The sequence below is a fragment of the Physella acuta genome, unplaced genomic scaffold (assembly GCF_028476545.2).
Source record: "Physella acuta isolate Inbredline_101_S28 unplaced genomic scaffold, ASM2847654v3 ptg001250l, whole genome shotgun sequence".
Lineage (NCBI taxonomy): Eukaryota > Metazoa > Mollusca > Gastropoda > Physidae > Physella > Physella acuta.
In genome coordinates this window covers 467,873-480,493 of record NW_026732766.1, presented here as the reverse complement: position 1 = coordinate 480,493, position 12,621 = coordinate 467,873, and the positions used below count along the sequence as shown (strand labels likewise).

Here is a 12,621-nt window from a genome sequence, read left to right as displayed (position 1 = left end):
TTTTATATATTTTATAGCTAGTCCATTTACTCTCCGAACTGATCTTTTAGTATCTAAACGAAAAGGTTTTTAAAAACGGTCTGATGCACAATGTAGACAACACAGATTGGCAAGATTATACACTGGCTTTTGCTTTATTTAAAACTGGGTTTGGAATTTAGAGCTACTATAATTATAAAAATGTAATTTTATTCATTGTTTTAAGTACTTTAATTCATAAAAACATAGTTTTATCAATCACTTTTTATAAAAAGCTTAATAAGTACTCATTGACATATTAACTGCTTAACAAATTATTTATCAATACATACGCTTTCATGGGTCTTTCTTTTTAGAAACCTATTATTGTTGATATGCAATTCTCTGTCTAAAATCCTCTAGATTTAAATTAAAAATTTTGAACTATTTTAAAAGTTATAAATAACGTCTTTTCAGAAAACAATGTAAAGTTGAAAAACTGGATTTCGGTGGTATTTTTAAAAGAACAAAAATAACACGATATTTAAGTAAACGAACGAATGAAAGAATATCAATAAATAATTTTAAACATAATCAAAATGATCGATAGTCAATGACTTGATGATAGGCCGGGCCTATAAGGCTATGCTACTTGTTGTGTTCCCGTCTAAATGTGCTACACATCCGACCTCCAGCTCGTTCGTGTTTGTTGTAATACTGAAGTGTGGACTCCGCAAATCTTCAACAATATTTCTGATTGTTTTAACAATTGCAGAAAACCTGACAATATTTGTTGGTGTCATTGTTACACACGTCATGAAGTACTTTGTACAATGTTGCTGTTACTCCTGTTATATTTAATAAAGCTGTTTGATGCAAAACATTGAGATTAGCTTCATATTGGATATTTTATAATGTTAAACTGAAAGAAATAATGTTATTGGTTAAACTGTATTTATAAGAATTCATTTGCTTATGTGACACGAATGTGTGTATGGGGTGTTGGGGGGGGGGGGGGTAGGGAGTGGACGACATGAACAGAGCAGTGTCAAACTAAAATTTGTATTGACCTTATGAATGTCTAAGTTCTAATCACGAGACCACTAGCCTCAACGCTAAAAGTTGTTCACATCTTAACACAGACTCTCACTGTTGTTACACGTCAATTATTTCCTCTTTTCTTAAAAAAAAAAAGTTTACGAGTTTAATAATCCTGAATTTTGGTTCAGTGTGGTCAAGCGCACGACTGCTAACACGAATATCTCGAGTTCTGATCTCTAGTCTGAGACCACTTATCTCTGATTGTGACTTAACTCATGGCAGAGAAAGTAAAGATAGCTGGACTTAGAGCTAACCACACCAACATCTCATAATGCCAATGTCACAGCAACATGTGAACACCATCTGCCCCATGGAGCGTCAGTATTTGAAAGGTAATTTTATCGTTTGTTTTCAAAGGATTATTTCAATGTTTTTTTTTTTAAAAGGTAACTAGACTGTTTGTTTAAAAAAAAGGTAACTAAAAGATGGTATACGAAAATGTTTTTTAAACTTATGGTCTACGGAATTTTTTTATAAACGAATTGTCTACGGAAATGTTCTGTGAACTGGCGGTCAACAGAAATGTTTTGTAAAATGTTGGTCTACGGCAATTTTTTGTAAAATGTTGGTCTACGGAAATGTTTTGTAAAATGTTGGGGTAAGGAAAAGTTCTGTGAACTGGCGGTCAACAGAAATGTTTTGTAAAATGTTGGTCTACGGCAATTTTTTGTAAAATGTTGGTCTACGGAAATGTTTTGTAAAATGTTGGGGTAAGGAAATGTTCTGTGAACTGGCAGTCTACGGCAATTTTTTGTAAAATGTTGGTCTACGGAAATGTTTTGTAAAATGTTGGTCTACGGAAATGTTTTGTTAATAGAGATATCTATCGACCATATGGGATATCCGTGAAGGCATCAACTGGTTAACTTTTACACAGGCTGATTGTAAATGTGGGGTGTGTGGGGTGAAATTGTTTAGCGGTGTAAGGAAGTGTCGGAGTGTGTGTGTGTGTGAGAGAGAGTGTTAAGTGTGTGCTTTCATACTTTGTTCAGTACTGTAGGATTTCAGTAAATGTTATTTGTATGTATTTTGACAATATATGTGGTGTTAGTGTTTGGGGTGTCAGTGTGTGTTATCGGTGTGTGTAGTATCAGAATGTGGTGCCAGTGTATGTGTGACGTCTGTTTGTGCAATGTCCATGTGTGTGGTGGCAGTAGTGTGGTTTCAGTGTGTGGTGTCAGTGTGTGGTGTCACTAATGTGTGGTATCAGTAGTGTGTGGTGTCAGTAATGTGTGGGGTCAGGAGTGTGTGGTGTCAGTGTGTGTAGCATCTGTGTGTGTGGTGTCAGTATGTGGTATCAGTATGTGGTGTCAGTAGTGTGTGGTGTCTGTGTGATTGTGGCTTCTGTGTCAGGGTGTGTGATTTTAGTTAGTTTTATCAGTATGTGTCAGTAGCGTTGACAACAATATGTATACTCTTATGAGAAAGTAGTAACACCCGTATGTAAGAGCACATATATGTATATAATCCGCATTTCTAGTAATCCGTGAAGTACTTGCGTGCATCAGTTACTTCTGGGTTTCGAACTTTATTTTCATCTATTATTTATTGGACTACGTGTTGATATGAACTCAATCTCACTTACACATGAGCGTGATTTCCCTCTTGTGTTTTATTTATTTTAACCCGCCGCTTAATTTTTTCTAATTCGAATTCGGGTACAAGTCAGTAGAACTTCACTGAGTCCACCCAGCTCTGATGGGTACCCAACTCATTTTAGAGAAAGTAAAGTCGGCTCTGCAAAGTGCTGACCACACCTTTCCCTCATATATCGAGGTCGAAAACATATTTCTATTCTACTTCATCTGTCCAAGGGATCTCTAAATCTAAAGATGATTTTTTTACTTTATAATTGCCTTATGTAAACGTAAAGTGACATTTGGACGTGATTGGTTGTTAGGCATACATTCACAATTTTCTGTAAGTCTGAGATAATGTGGTAAGATCTTTTGTTGAAGAGGTTTTTTTTAAATTTATTCCATATAGCTAGTCAGATAAACATCAGCCAGGATACGACCTTAAGATTTTCAGCTAGCAGAAGTGAGACCTACCGTTGAGTGAGACCTGCCGACATTAATTCCAATAGTGTATCTTTTTTTAAAACTTTGACGAAATTGAAAGCATTTGAGAACACTTGGCAAGAACAAAAGCTCAACGGAAAACTAGACCCAGTGTAAACTAAGATAAAAACACACATACTTTTATTTTAAAATAGGCATTTGAATTGTTATACAAGCTAATTAAAGAGTTTATTGTTGGAAAATTATAAGCCAAAACCTGCAAGTTCATTAGTAATAAGTAAAAATAGAAAGTTATACAAACATAAAAAAAAAAGCTTAAAATAAAATGAAAATATAAGTTTTCCCTTATATAATAACTGCTAATTGAAATATTTAAAACAATTTAATAAGAAACACTCTGTTTCAGAAAATATTTTAAAATGTGGAAAAGTATATTGATTTATTTAAAAATAAACTTAGTTATTAAGCAGACTATGTGTTAACAGAAAATAAAAAATGACGAAATTTTCACAGTTTATCTCAACACTTTAACTCTAAATTAATTTAAATTTTAAACGCATACCGTTATCTACATTTCCGGAATGTTAAAGTATTAAGAGTCAAAATTATATAAGGTTATTTTAATTTAGTAGTTTCCTTATTAACCTATTTGCATGCGATATTTTAATTCGTTGATGTTTTAGGCAGGAACACATATAAACAAACAATTGAGCCTTGTTTAAAGTAAAATTTTATTTTGAAAGAAAATGTGGAAAATTTCATGTTTATTGTAAAATTAAATGTTTTTGTGTGGGTGTATTAACCAGTGCAATTTATAAAACGTGGCGTTCGAAAGATAAAACAAATAATGTAATATTAATACTGTGTTTTTGCAGACATTTGTCTTCTTCGGGAGAAGGAGGGGGGACACTTGAAATTTTAATAATATGGGAGAAGGCGGCCTTAAATTCCCAATGGGTGGGGGGGGGGGGGGTTGTGACGGACAATGGTTAAAGTATACATTTTCTATTTAATTTTTCTTTTCATTTCATTTCGTTTTTCGTTCCCAATGGGTGGGGGGGGGGGGGGGTTGTGACGGACAATGGTTAAAGTATACATTTTCTATTTAATTTTTCTTTTCATTTCATTTCGTTTTTCGTTCCGGGAGGGGTGGGGGGTGGTGAGGAAGACAATGGTTAAATAATACATTTTTAATTTAATTGTTATTTTCATTTCGTTCCGGAAGGGGGGGGGGGGGTGAGGAGGACAATGGTTAAATAATACATTTTTTATTTAATTTTTATTTTCATTTCGTTCCGGGAGGGTAGGGGGTGGGGAGTGTTGAAAAATCAATCTGATTTACAGATCGATTTTTTCAGTTGGTTCACGCGGTCACAGAACTTTTTGTCTTTTGGATCCACTTTCAGAAGAGTTAAGCGTTGGAGGCCGGTAAAGGCCTCGACTGGAGCTTTAAAGTTTGTGTTAGCTAAGTAGATCGAGGAAATGTGAGGGGTGTTTTGGAAAGCCGTTGACGTAATTGTCAAGGTGTTACGGAGATTGTTTGACAAAAACAAGTGCTGTAGTTTTGAATTGCGTACAAAGGAGTCTTTTGTTATGATGGAGATATTGTTCATTGATAAATGTAACATTAGGACAGATTTCGGTATGTTTTTTATTTGAGTGATGGCGTTGCTTTTTAAGTGCAAAATGGTCACGTTTCGTGGTAGATTCTCGATAGTTTTAATATGATTAAAATCAAGGACTAGATCGGTAAGATTTTTCAAAGTGGAAAAAGCAGTAGTTATTTTATTAAGTCGCAAACCGTACATTTTAAGCTGGGTTAAAGATTTTGGGAATCTGAGCCTTGTTGAAGATAAATTGCTTTTAAAAATCTCAAGATTGTTTAGATTTTTTAGCTGGTTAAAACTTATAGGCCAGTCAACAAAATTGCAAAAACTAATATGTAAAGAGAACAACTTGTTTTGAAATCTAGAGAAAGAATCTCTTTTCAGACCATCCATCGATACGTTTTTCATATGAAGTATCTTTAAAGATCTTAGCATTTCAAAAGACGCCGACGCATTTTCAAGGTGTACATCAGATAAAAATAACCCTTCAAGGTGATCTGATGATTTCTTCCAGGCCAGGCCGGAGATCTGCGATCTTTGACCTTTGATTTCTAGAATCTTCACCGCGGGCAGGCTCAGGTCGGGGAATGACGTCATCGGACCACTCTGTTATAGATAACATGTTTACATCTTCAGTAGCATATAATAATAACATATAATACATTTTTATTTAGATGCATAGAGGTTTAAATGAAATTAAATATATTTATAAACATATATATATATATATATATATATATATATATATATATATATATATATATATATATATATATATATATATATATTGTTGTTTTTTTGTTGTTTTTTTTTAATTTAAACAAAAATTAATTTATTTTTTGCATATATATATATATACATTCATGAATACACTTTAATGCAAGTACACACTAACATATCTGTATCAGTGGCGGAAATACTATACAGCTAAACACGAAAGCACGCACGCAGAAAAAAAACAGTTGTTCAGAAAAAAAAAAAAAAAACTACATGAGCTGTAGTCGGAAAGATAGACAAACCTTCAAAACACTTCCATGACTTATTGACATTCTTTAAATAGTCTAATAGGGGTGCCTAAAAAAGCTAATTTAAATAGTTTTGTAGTAAGAAAATTTTTTTTAAAAATTCTTCTCTTACTTGTTATTAAAATAATGCTTAAGAGACTGAGAAATTAATTTTGTAATTTAAAATTAATTAGAGAATAAATTGACTTCGCTCAGCATTAAATATGATTTATAACAAATATAATTAGCGAATAAATGACTAACCTCAATTAAATATGTTTAATGAGAAATACAATTTGTGAATAATTTGACTTACCTCATTAATTAAATGTGTTGTCTTTGGTAATTCATTAAAAGTTAGAGAATCGACCACCTCAACTTTTATCGTTATAGGTTCCTCTTTTATGAGTTTACAAACCTTTGATTTCATTAATTTGTTTACATTGTCGCAAAAACCTGAGTAATCTGAGTCTACTGCTAGCAGCTTTAACTTCTTCAGGTTCTTGAACGCCTCCGGTGGAGCAGTGAAAGACGTTCGTTCCAAATCGACTTGGGACAAACGCGGTGTGTTTTGAAAAGCTGTTTCCGTGATGTCCAAATTACGGAGGTGATTGTGCGACAAAGACAAGGTATCGAGCTGAGAGTTAGGTTTAAAACAATCTTTTGTTAAAGAGGAGATGCTATTCTTAGATAAGTATATTGCGTTGACCGATTCTGGAATGTTTTTAACTGTCGTAATGTTGTTTGCTGATAATATGGCTAGGGCCAAACCGTTTGGTAAATTATTTATTTCGGTGATTGTGTTCCCCGCTAACGACAGCGATTTTATATTTCTTGGCAAATTCTCAATTTTTGCTATCTCGTTGGAATCAAGAAATAAATCCTCGAGTTTGTCTAAATTTAAAATAGCTTTTGGTATTTTATTCAACCGGTTTCCGGAAATGTGAATCTTGATTAAAGACTTTGGTAATTTAAGATCAGTTAAGGATAAAATATTACTTTTCTCAATATATAATTCTTTGAGCCCTGAGAGTTGATCGAAACTCACTGGCCAATCTCCATAGTTACCATCTCTCAAATGTAATTTAGCCAGCTTGTTTTGAAATGTTGAGAAAGAATCTTTTTTCAGATTGTTCAGTGTCGTGTTATGCAAATCGAGAGAGGTCAGCGATGTTAACAGTTTGAATGACGCGGCAGCATTTTTAACGACAACTCCACTTAATGATAATTTATCAAGAAAGTTGGATGAACTCTTCCACGCTAAGTCAGAAATCTGCGATCCCATACCAATGATGTGTAGAACTTTCACTTTAGGCAGGCTGTTGTCGAAGAATAAAGTTGTTGAACTACCCTGTAAAATACATACATATATATATATATATATATATATATATATATATATATATATATATATATATATATATATATATATATATATATATATATATATATATATATATGCAGATTATAAAATTGACCGGATGTTTATAGGTTTTTATATTTATATATATTTATTTATTTGTGAATTTAAAGAGATCAGAAAATCTATGATGTATGAAGTACACTAAAATAACACTAATGAAAAAAAACAATGTTTTGTTTAAAATGAATGAAGGCACAAACATAAATGTATGTACATTTATTTGAATAAAATCATAAAGATATTCTAATTTAGAAACACCCCTTTGATTATATATGCTAACTAAATGACAACATTTGTCACCATGTTATATGCTTGTTTTAAGTTAGGTATTATTAGTACTGACTATTCTGTGCCTATGATCTAACATTCTTTGCGTAGTTGGTGCTTTTATTTTTGTAGTACATACAGAATATGGTGTATGTGTACAATGGTCTGTTACAATTTCTTATTTTTTTTTCGTTGGCGTTAACGTTACGCTATGCAATTGTTTGCTATTAGCGTGTAAAAATCTATATTATATTACATCATACATTTCCGATGTTTTATGTTTGTGAATTTTAATTATGGGGTTGTTGCTCATTAGGAGAGTGAAAGTAAGTGTCAAGCGGTTTTCTGTTTCATGGTTCCACTCTGTTTTATGTTTATTTTACTTGAGGAATGGTAGTTGATGTGTAGGTTAATTGTTATAATCAATTTTTGTTGCTGTTTTGAGCTTTAGTAATATTTAATGCTTTTTAAACGCATATATAGATATATATATATATATATATATATATATATATATATATATATATATATATATATATATATATATATATATATATATATATGGCATATATATATATATATATATATATATATATATATATATATATATATATATATATATATATATGGCATATATATATATATATGGCATATATATATACATATATATATATATATATATATATATATATATATATATATATATATATATATATATATATATATATATATATATATATATATATATATATACTAGCTGTATCCCGTGCTCCGCCACGGTAAATCGTTTTTAAAAGTACCAACTTGGGAACAGAACAAAACTAAACACAACACAAACGAACGCAAAAAACAAAACAAAAAAAAAACTAAAAAACAAACACAACACTCATAACATAGACACCATTTGAATGCAATCATACAGGCATATTGCTCACAGTCTAGCCCGTAGTGCCAAATCGCGACCTTTCCAGTGATTTGCACCCCCCTCAAACTTTCGATTTGCACCCCTTCCCCCCCCCCCCCCTCCCTAAAACTTTCGATTTCCACCACCCCCCCCCCTCGCACATTTTTTCCAACCCACTTTGGCGCCCCCTAAGGTCGGCACCCGGGGACATATGCCCCCCCCCCTCGCTACGCCTCTCCTATAAAACCCGAAAGATAGAATAATAATTAGAAAACAGTATAAATAATAGTCAGTATTTAAAATATCCGTGTTTTACCTACACTATTTCACTTTATCCATTCACGCATTTTTTTCCAGTACTTTAAATTTTTAAAATTTACAATAGAGTTTCATAACTAAAACCATTGCGCACCTAATGAACGTGATGCCGCGTCTATAATAGTGCTGAATAGTTGATTAAAAATTATAAGTAATAAACAGTAGGGCCTACATTCAGTGAATAAAATAAATAAAAGATTGCCTTTTATCAATCCATGCTAATTATAATTTTCTAACAATAATTTCCTCTTACACATCCGAATAATTTGCATTCACATTTTGCTAATTATATTATTGCAACACTAATTCCTTCTATGACGAACGTATATTTGCATTCACATTTTTTATTAGCGTGAGTTTAATGTATTTTTAAATTACCTCCTTTGTCAAAATTAAAGAGTTAAATTAATTTGATTTTTTCTACCGTACTGTTATTATGTTATTAAAATGTATCCACTTTTTCTAGGAATATAAACGAAAATGATATCTGACATTGATCCTTTTAATATGTTTTAGCAATGTGCGTGTATTTAATATTTTCTTTAAGTTATGCAAAAGAGTAAACACAGTGGAAATTATAAAATAGCTCTATGCCGCTATATAAACAAACCCTACTCTAATACTTATAATAAGACACTGCGGTGCACTGAAAAGCACAGCATGGTGCGAATGATTACTTTTATGGTTCCAAAAGCTATAGCGATGACGGACGGAAGGAAGGAAGGACAGACACAGCCCGCTTATATTATAGATATATATATATATATAATGCAATCGTCGCTTTAAAAACATTTCACATTTAAAAACATCAACCCTCTCCACAATTATATATATATATGCCATATATATGTGCCTTAACATTTACATTTGGACATCGCTGTAAATGGCTGGAATAAAACCTACCCAATATATATATATATTTATGCTAGCTGAGAGTTATAGCTAAGTAAATAGCTTAACTACATCGAACAAAGCAAACTGTCCTCATAATTAAATACGATTTTGTTTGACATAATAATTAGTATACAAAAAATGTAACGAGTTTATATATGTAAGTGTAATGTATATTACTCGTGCGCGTAAGCTTAAATGCGTATATATATTGTGTGTTTATGATCATTGTGCTTAAATCATCCTCACAGTTGAGAGCAGAGTTTCTTCCAGTCATCTCTTCAGGGGGGCTTTGCCCCCCCGAAAAAATTTTACCGCCCCCCGAACGAAATGAAATTTATATAATTTATATAGAAAATATATACTTTTAACAGTGTCCGCCCCCCCGAAGAAAGTTTACCGCCCCCCCCCCCCGAAGATTTCAAGTGCCCCCCCCCCCCGGAGAAAAAAGTCTGGAAGAAACACTGGTTGAGAGAGGACATAATCACAGTGATTATTTCCTCGACTGATTGTGTAGGGAATATTAGCACCTTGCGTATTTCCCCTATCGTTGGCCGCCATATGCATTCCATTTATTTGCCCTGGTTTAACAGTAAATTTAATGTACACGAAAAAAAAGTATTCTGTTACATCAACGTTATTTTTAGTAGGATATAAAGCGCTTGCTTGGATTAATCAATCACTTCATGGTCTCCATGTGCTGTAGATGTGGGTCGCATATGACACCAGCGACACCTTGAGCCTATCCTATACCGTAATGAACTTTTTTTAATTAAACGTGGTTGATGTTCTGAATATATACCATAGAAATTGGTGCACTTTAATTTCATTTAAATTTCTATACTATTCATGTCTAGATAAAAAGAATTCATTATATATATATATATATATATATATATATATATATATATATATATATATATATATATATACATATATATATATTGTGATATTTTTGTGTGATTTATTTATATTTATAATATCCGAAGAGAAAATATTTTTCATGTAACATTGATCTGTACCAGTTATCTTTCCTAGACAAGTCCCAGGTTTAAACGCAAATGTAATATACAATCTTTAGATAGTATTTTTTTTTATTGATCTTACGTGAACGGTTAGTTTTGAATTTTCTGTAACGTTTCTAAAAGTTTTGCTGTCAATCTTATCCACAGTTATTGAGAATTGTTCTAACAAATCTTCCTCATCCGTCTGAAAACCAAAAGTATCATGAAAAAAACATAATTTATTTCACGATGTCTAAATAGTTCCAATTAGGTGAACAATGTATTAATTTGTAGCGTTATAAGTAAAGTAGTTTTTAAATTGACTATCGTCATTTTTCGCTGTGCGCTACAAATTAATAATAAAATTATAAAATCTTTAAATGTTTCAGAGATATATTCCTTATTCAATTTAAATTATTATAAAAAAAAACACCTGAAAATCATAGTCCTGGTATTCGGCTTCTGAAAATAATAAAACAAACAATCTAATTACAAACATAGGTATAATTAACACAAGTTATGTTGCTCTAAATTTTGAAAAAAATGTGTATTAAGATAATGCAGCGGAATAATTACTATAAAAAAATCACACACCTCTGTCTTTACCTAACAGACACAGAAGCAATATGGAGAAAACGATCACTGATTAGGTTATAATTAAATATTGCGCAAAATTAATTACTTTAAAGTTAGCACTAAATTTCATCAAAACCTGAAATACACAAAAACAAAAAAAGAGAAAAAGAGTACAGAGAAACTTGTATTAAAGAATAAGCACGAAATTCCATCTTTACCTGAAATGCACAAAAGCAATACAGAGAAAACCATCACATGGAAAATCGTATCAAAGAACCCCATGCAATTGGTTACTTTAAAATAAACACAAAATGCCATCTTGTATTTAAGAATACCATCCAATCAATTACTTTAATATCAGCACAGAAATTTGTATTAAAGAATCGTATCCAATTAATTACTTTAAAATAAACAAATAAAAAATTCCATCTTGTATTAAAGAATCCAATCGAAATTAATTACTTCAAAATAAGCACAAAACTCCATCCTTACCTGACACACAAAAAAGCAATAAAAAGAAAACAAACACGGAAAACGTTTTCTGCATTTTAGAAGCCAGCAACAACTACGACGTCGTCCGTCAAAATAACCAAGAGCTCTGGTGACGCTGTGTAGCCTACCAAACACCAATATGAGTTCAGCTCACTAGTGACGCAGTGTGTAGCCTGCCATTAACAGGACACGTAGCGCATCTGTGTGGGTTTAATTAAAATTTTAACAGGGGAAAGCACCTAACGTTGCCCGTACGAGACAAAAGCAGACAGACGGAGTGAGCAGAAATATATTTTACCTAGGGTTACCAACGTTTGAAGGAGTAGCGTAGAGGTAGAGCACTAAACTGCTAACCCCAAGTTTTGAGTTCGAATCCGAGTTCAATTCAGTAGAGAGTCCCATAATCCACCAAACTCTGAATAGGGGGGGGGGGGTATCTAACTTTCGTAAGGAAAAGTAAAAACGGCCGTGCATAGTGCTGATCATATAATCCCTTTATATGTAGAGGTCACAGAAATAGGTGAAGTCTACTTCCCCTGCCCTTCACCGGCCTCATAGACCGTCAGGTTTGAAAGTGAATTTTACTTTACTAGCGTTACCAACAGCTATACCTACATTGTATTAGCTCAACCCACTTAAAATGAGGTTTATGTACATGCTTATGGTTAAGTAAACTAGGGCAAGTTATTATTAGACTTAACCTGTGGAGCTTGTCGATATAAAACTTGCAAGAATATTACTTTACAATACTACTATAAAATATTACTATACAATTCCACTATACAATACTATCATACAATCCTAATATACAATACTACTATAATATACTATCATACAATACTACTATACAATATTATCATAAAATACTACTATACAATACTACTATACAATACTACTAATATCAACCACCCAACAATGAATCAAACGTCATTCTCCCACCAGAGTTTTTCCCAGGCATCTCTTCTGGGGGGGGGGGGGGCGAAAAACGTTTACGCCCCCCCCCCCACCCGGACAAAATTAATAGAGAAAAAAAAATTTCAAATGTAGTTAACCCC

The 12,621-nt window shown here is 32.4% G+C and overlaps 1 protein-coding gene across 1 annotated transcript; it reads right to left on the bottom strand.

The window, feature by feature from the left end:
* Positions 1 to 4,402: 4,402 nt before the first annotated feature.
* LOC131957635 (leucine-rich repeat protein soc-2 homolog) lies at positions 4,403 to 11,680 on the bottom strand. Its single transcript, XM_059322369.1, has 5 exons — positions 11,567 to 11,680; positions 10,930 to 10,960; positions 10,602 to 10,701; positions 6,008 to 7,042; positions 4,403 to 5,293 (listed from the first exon to the last, which is right to left on the bottom strand). Exons 1-5 carry the CDS (start codon positions 11,619 to 11,621, stop codon positions 4,409 to 4,411), a joined length of 2,106 nt encoding a protein of 701 aa, XP_059178352.1. The 5' UTR covers positions 11,622 to 11,680; the 3' UTR covers positions 4,403 to 4,408.
* Between the last annotated feature and the right edge of the window lie 941 nt (positions 11,681 to 12,621).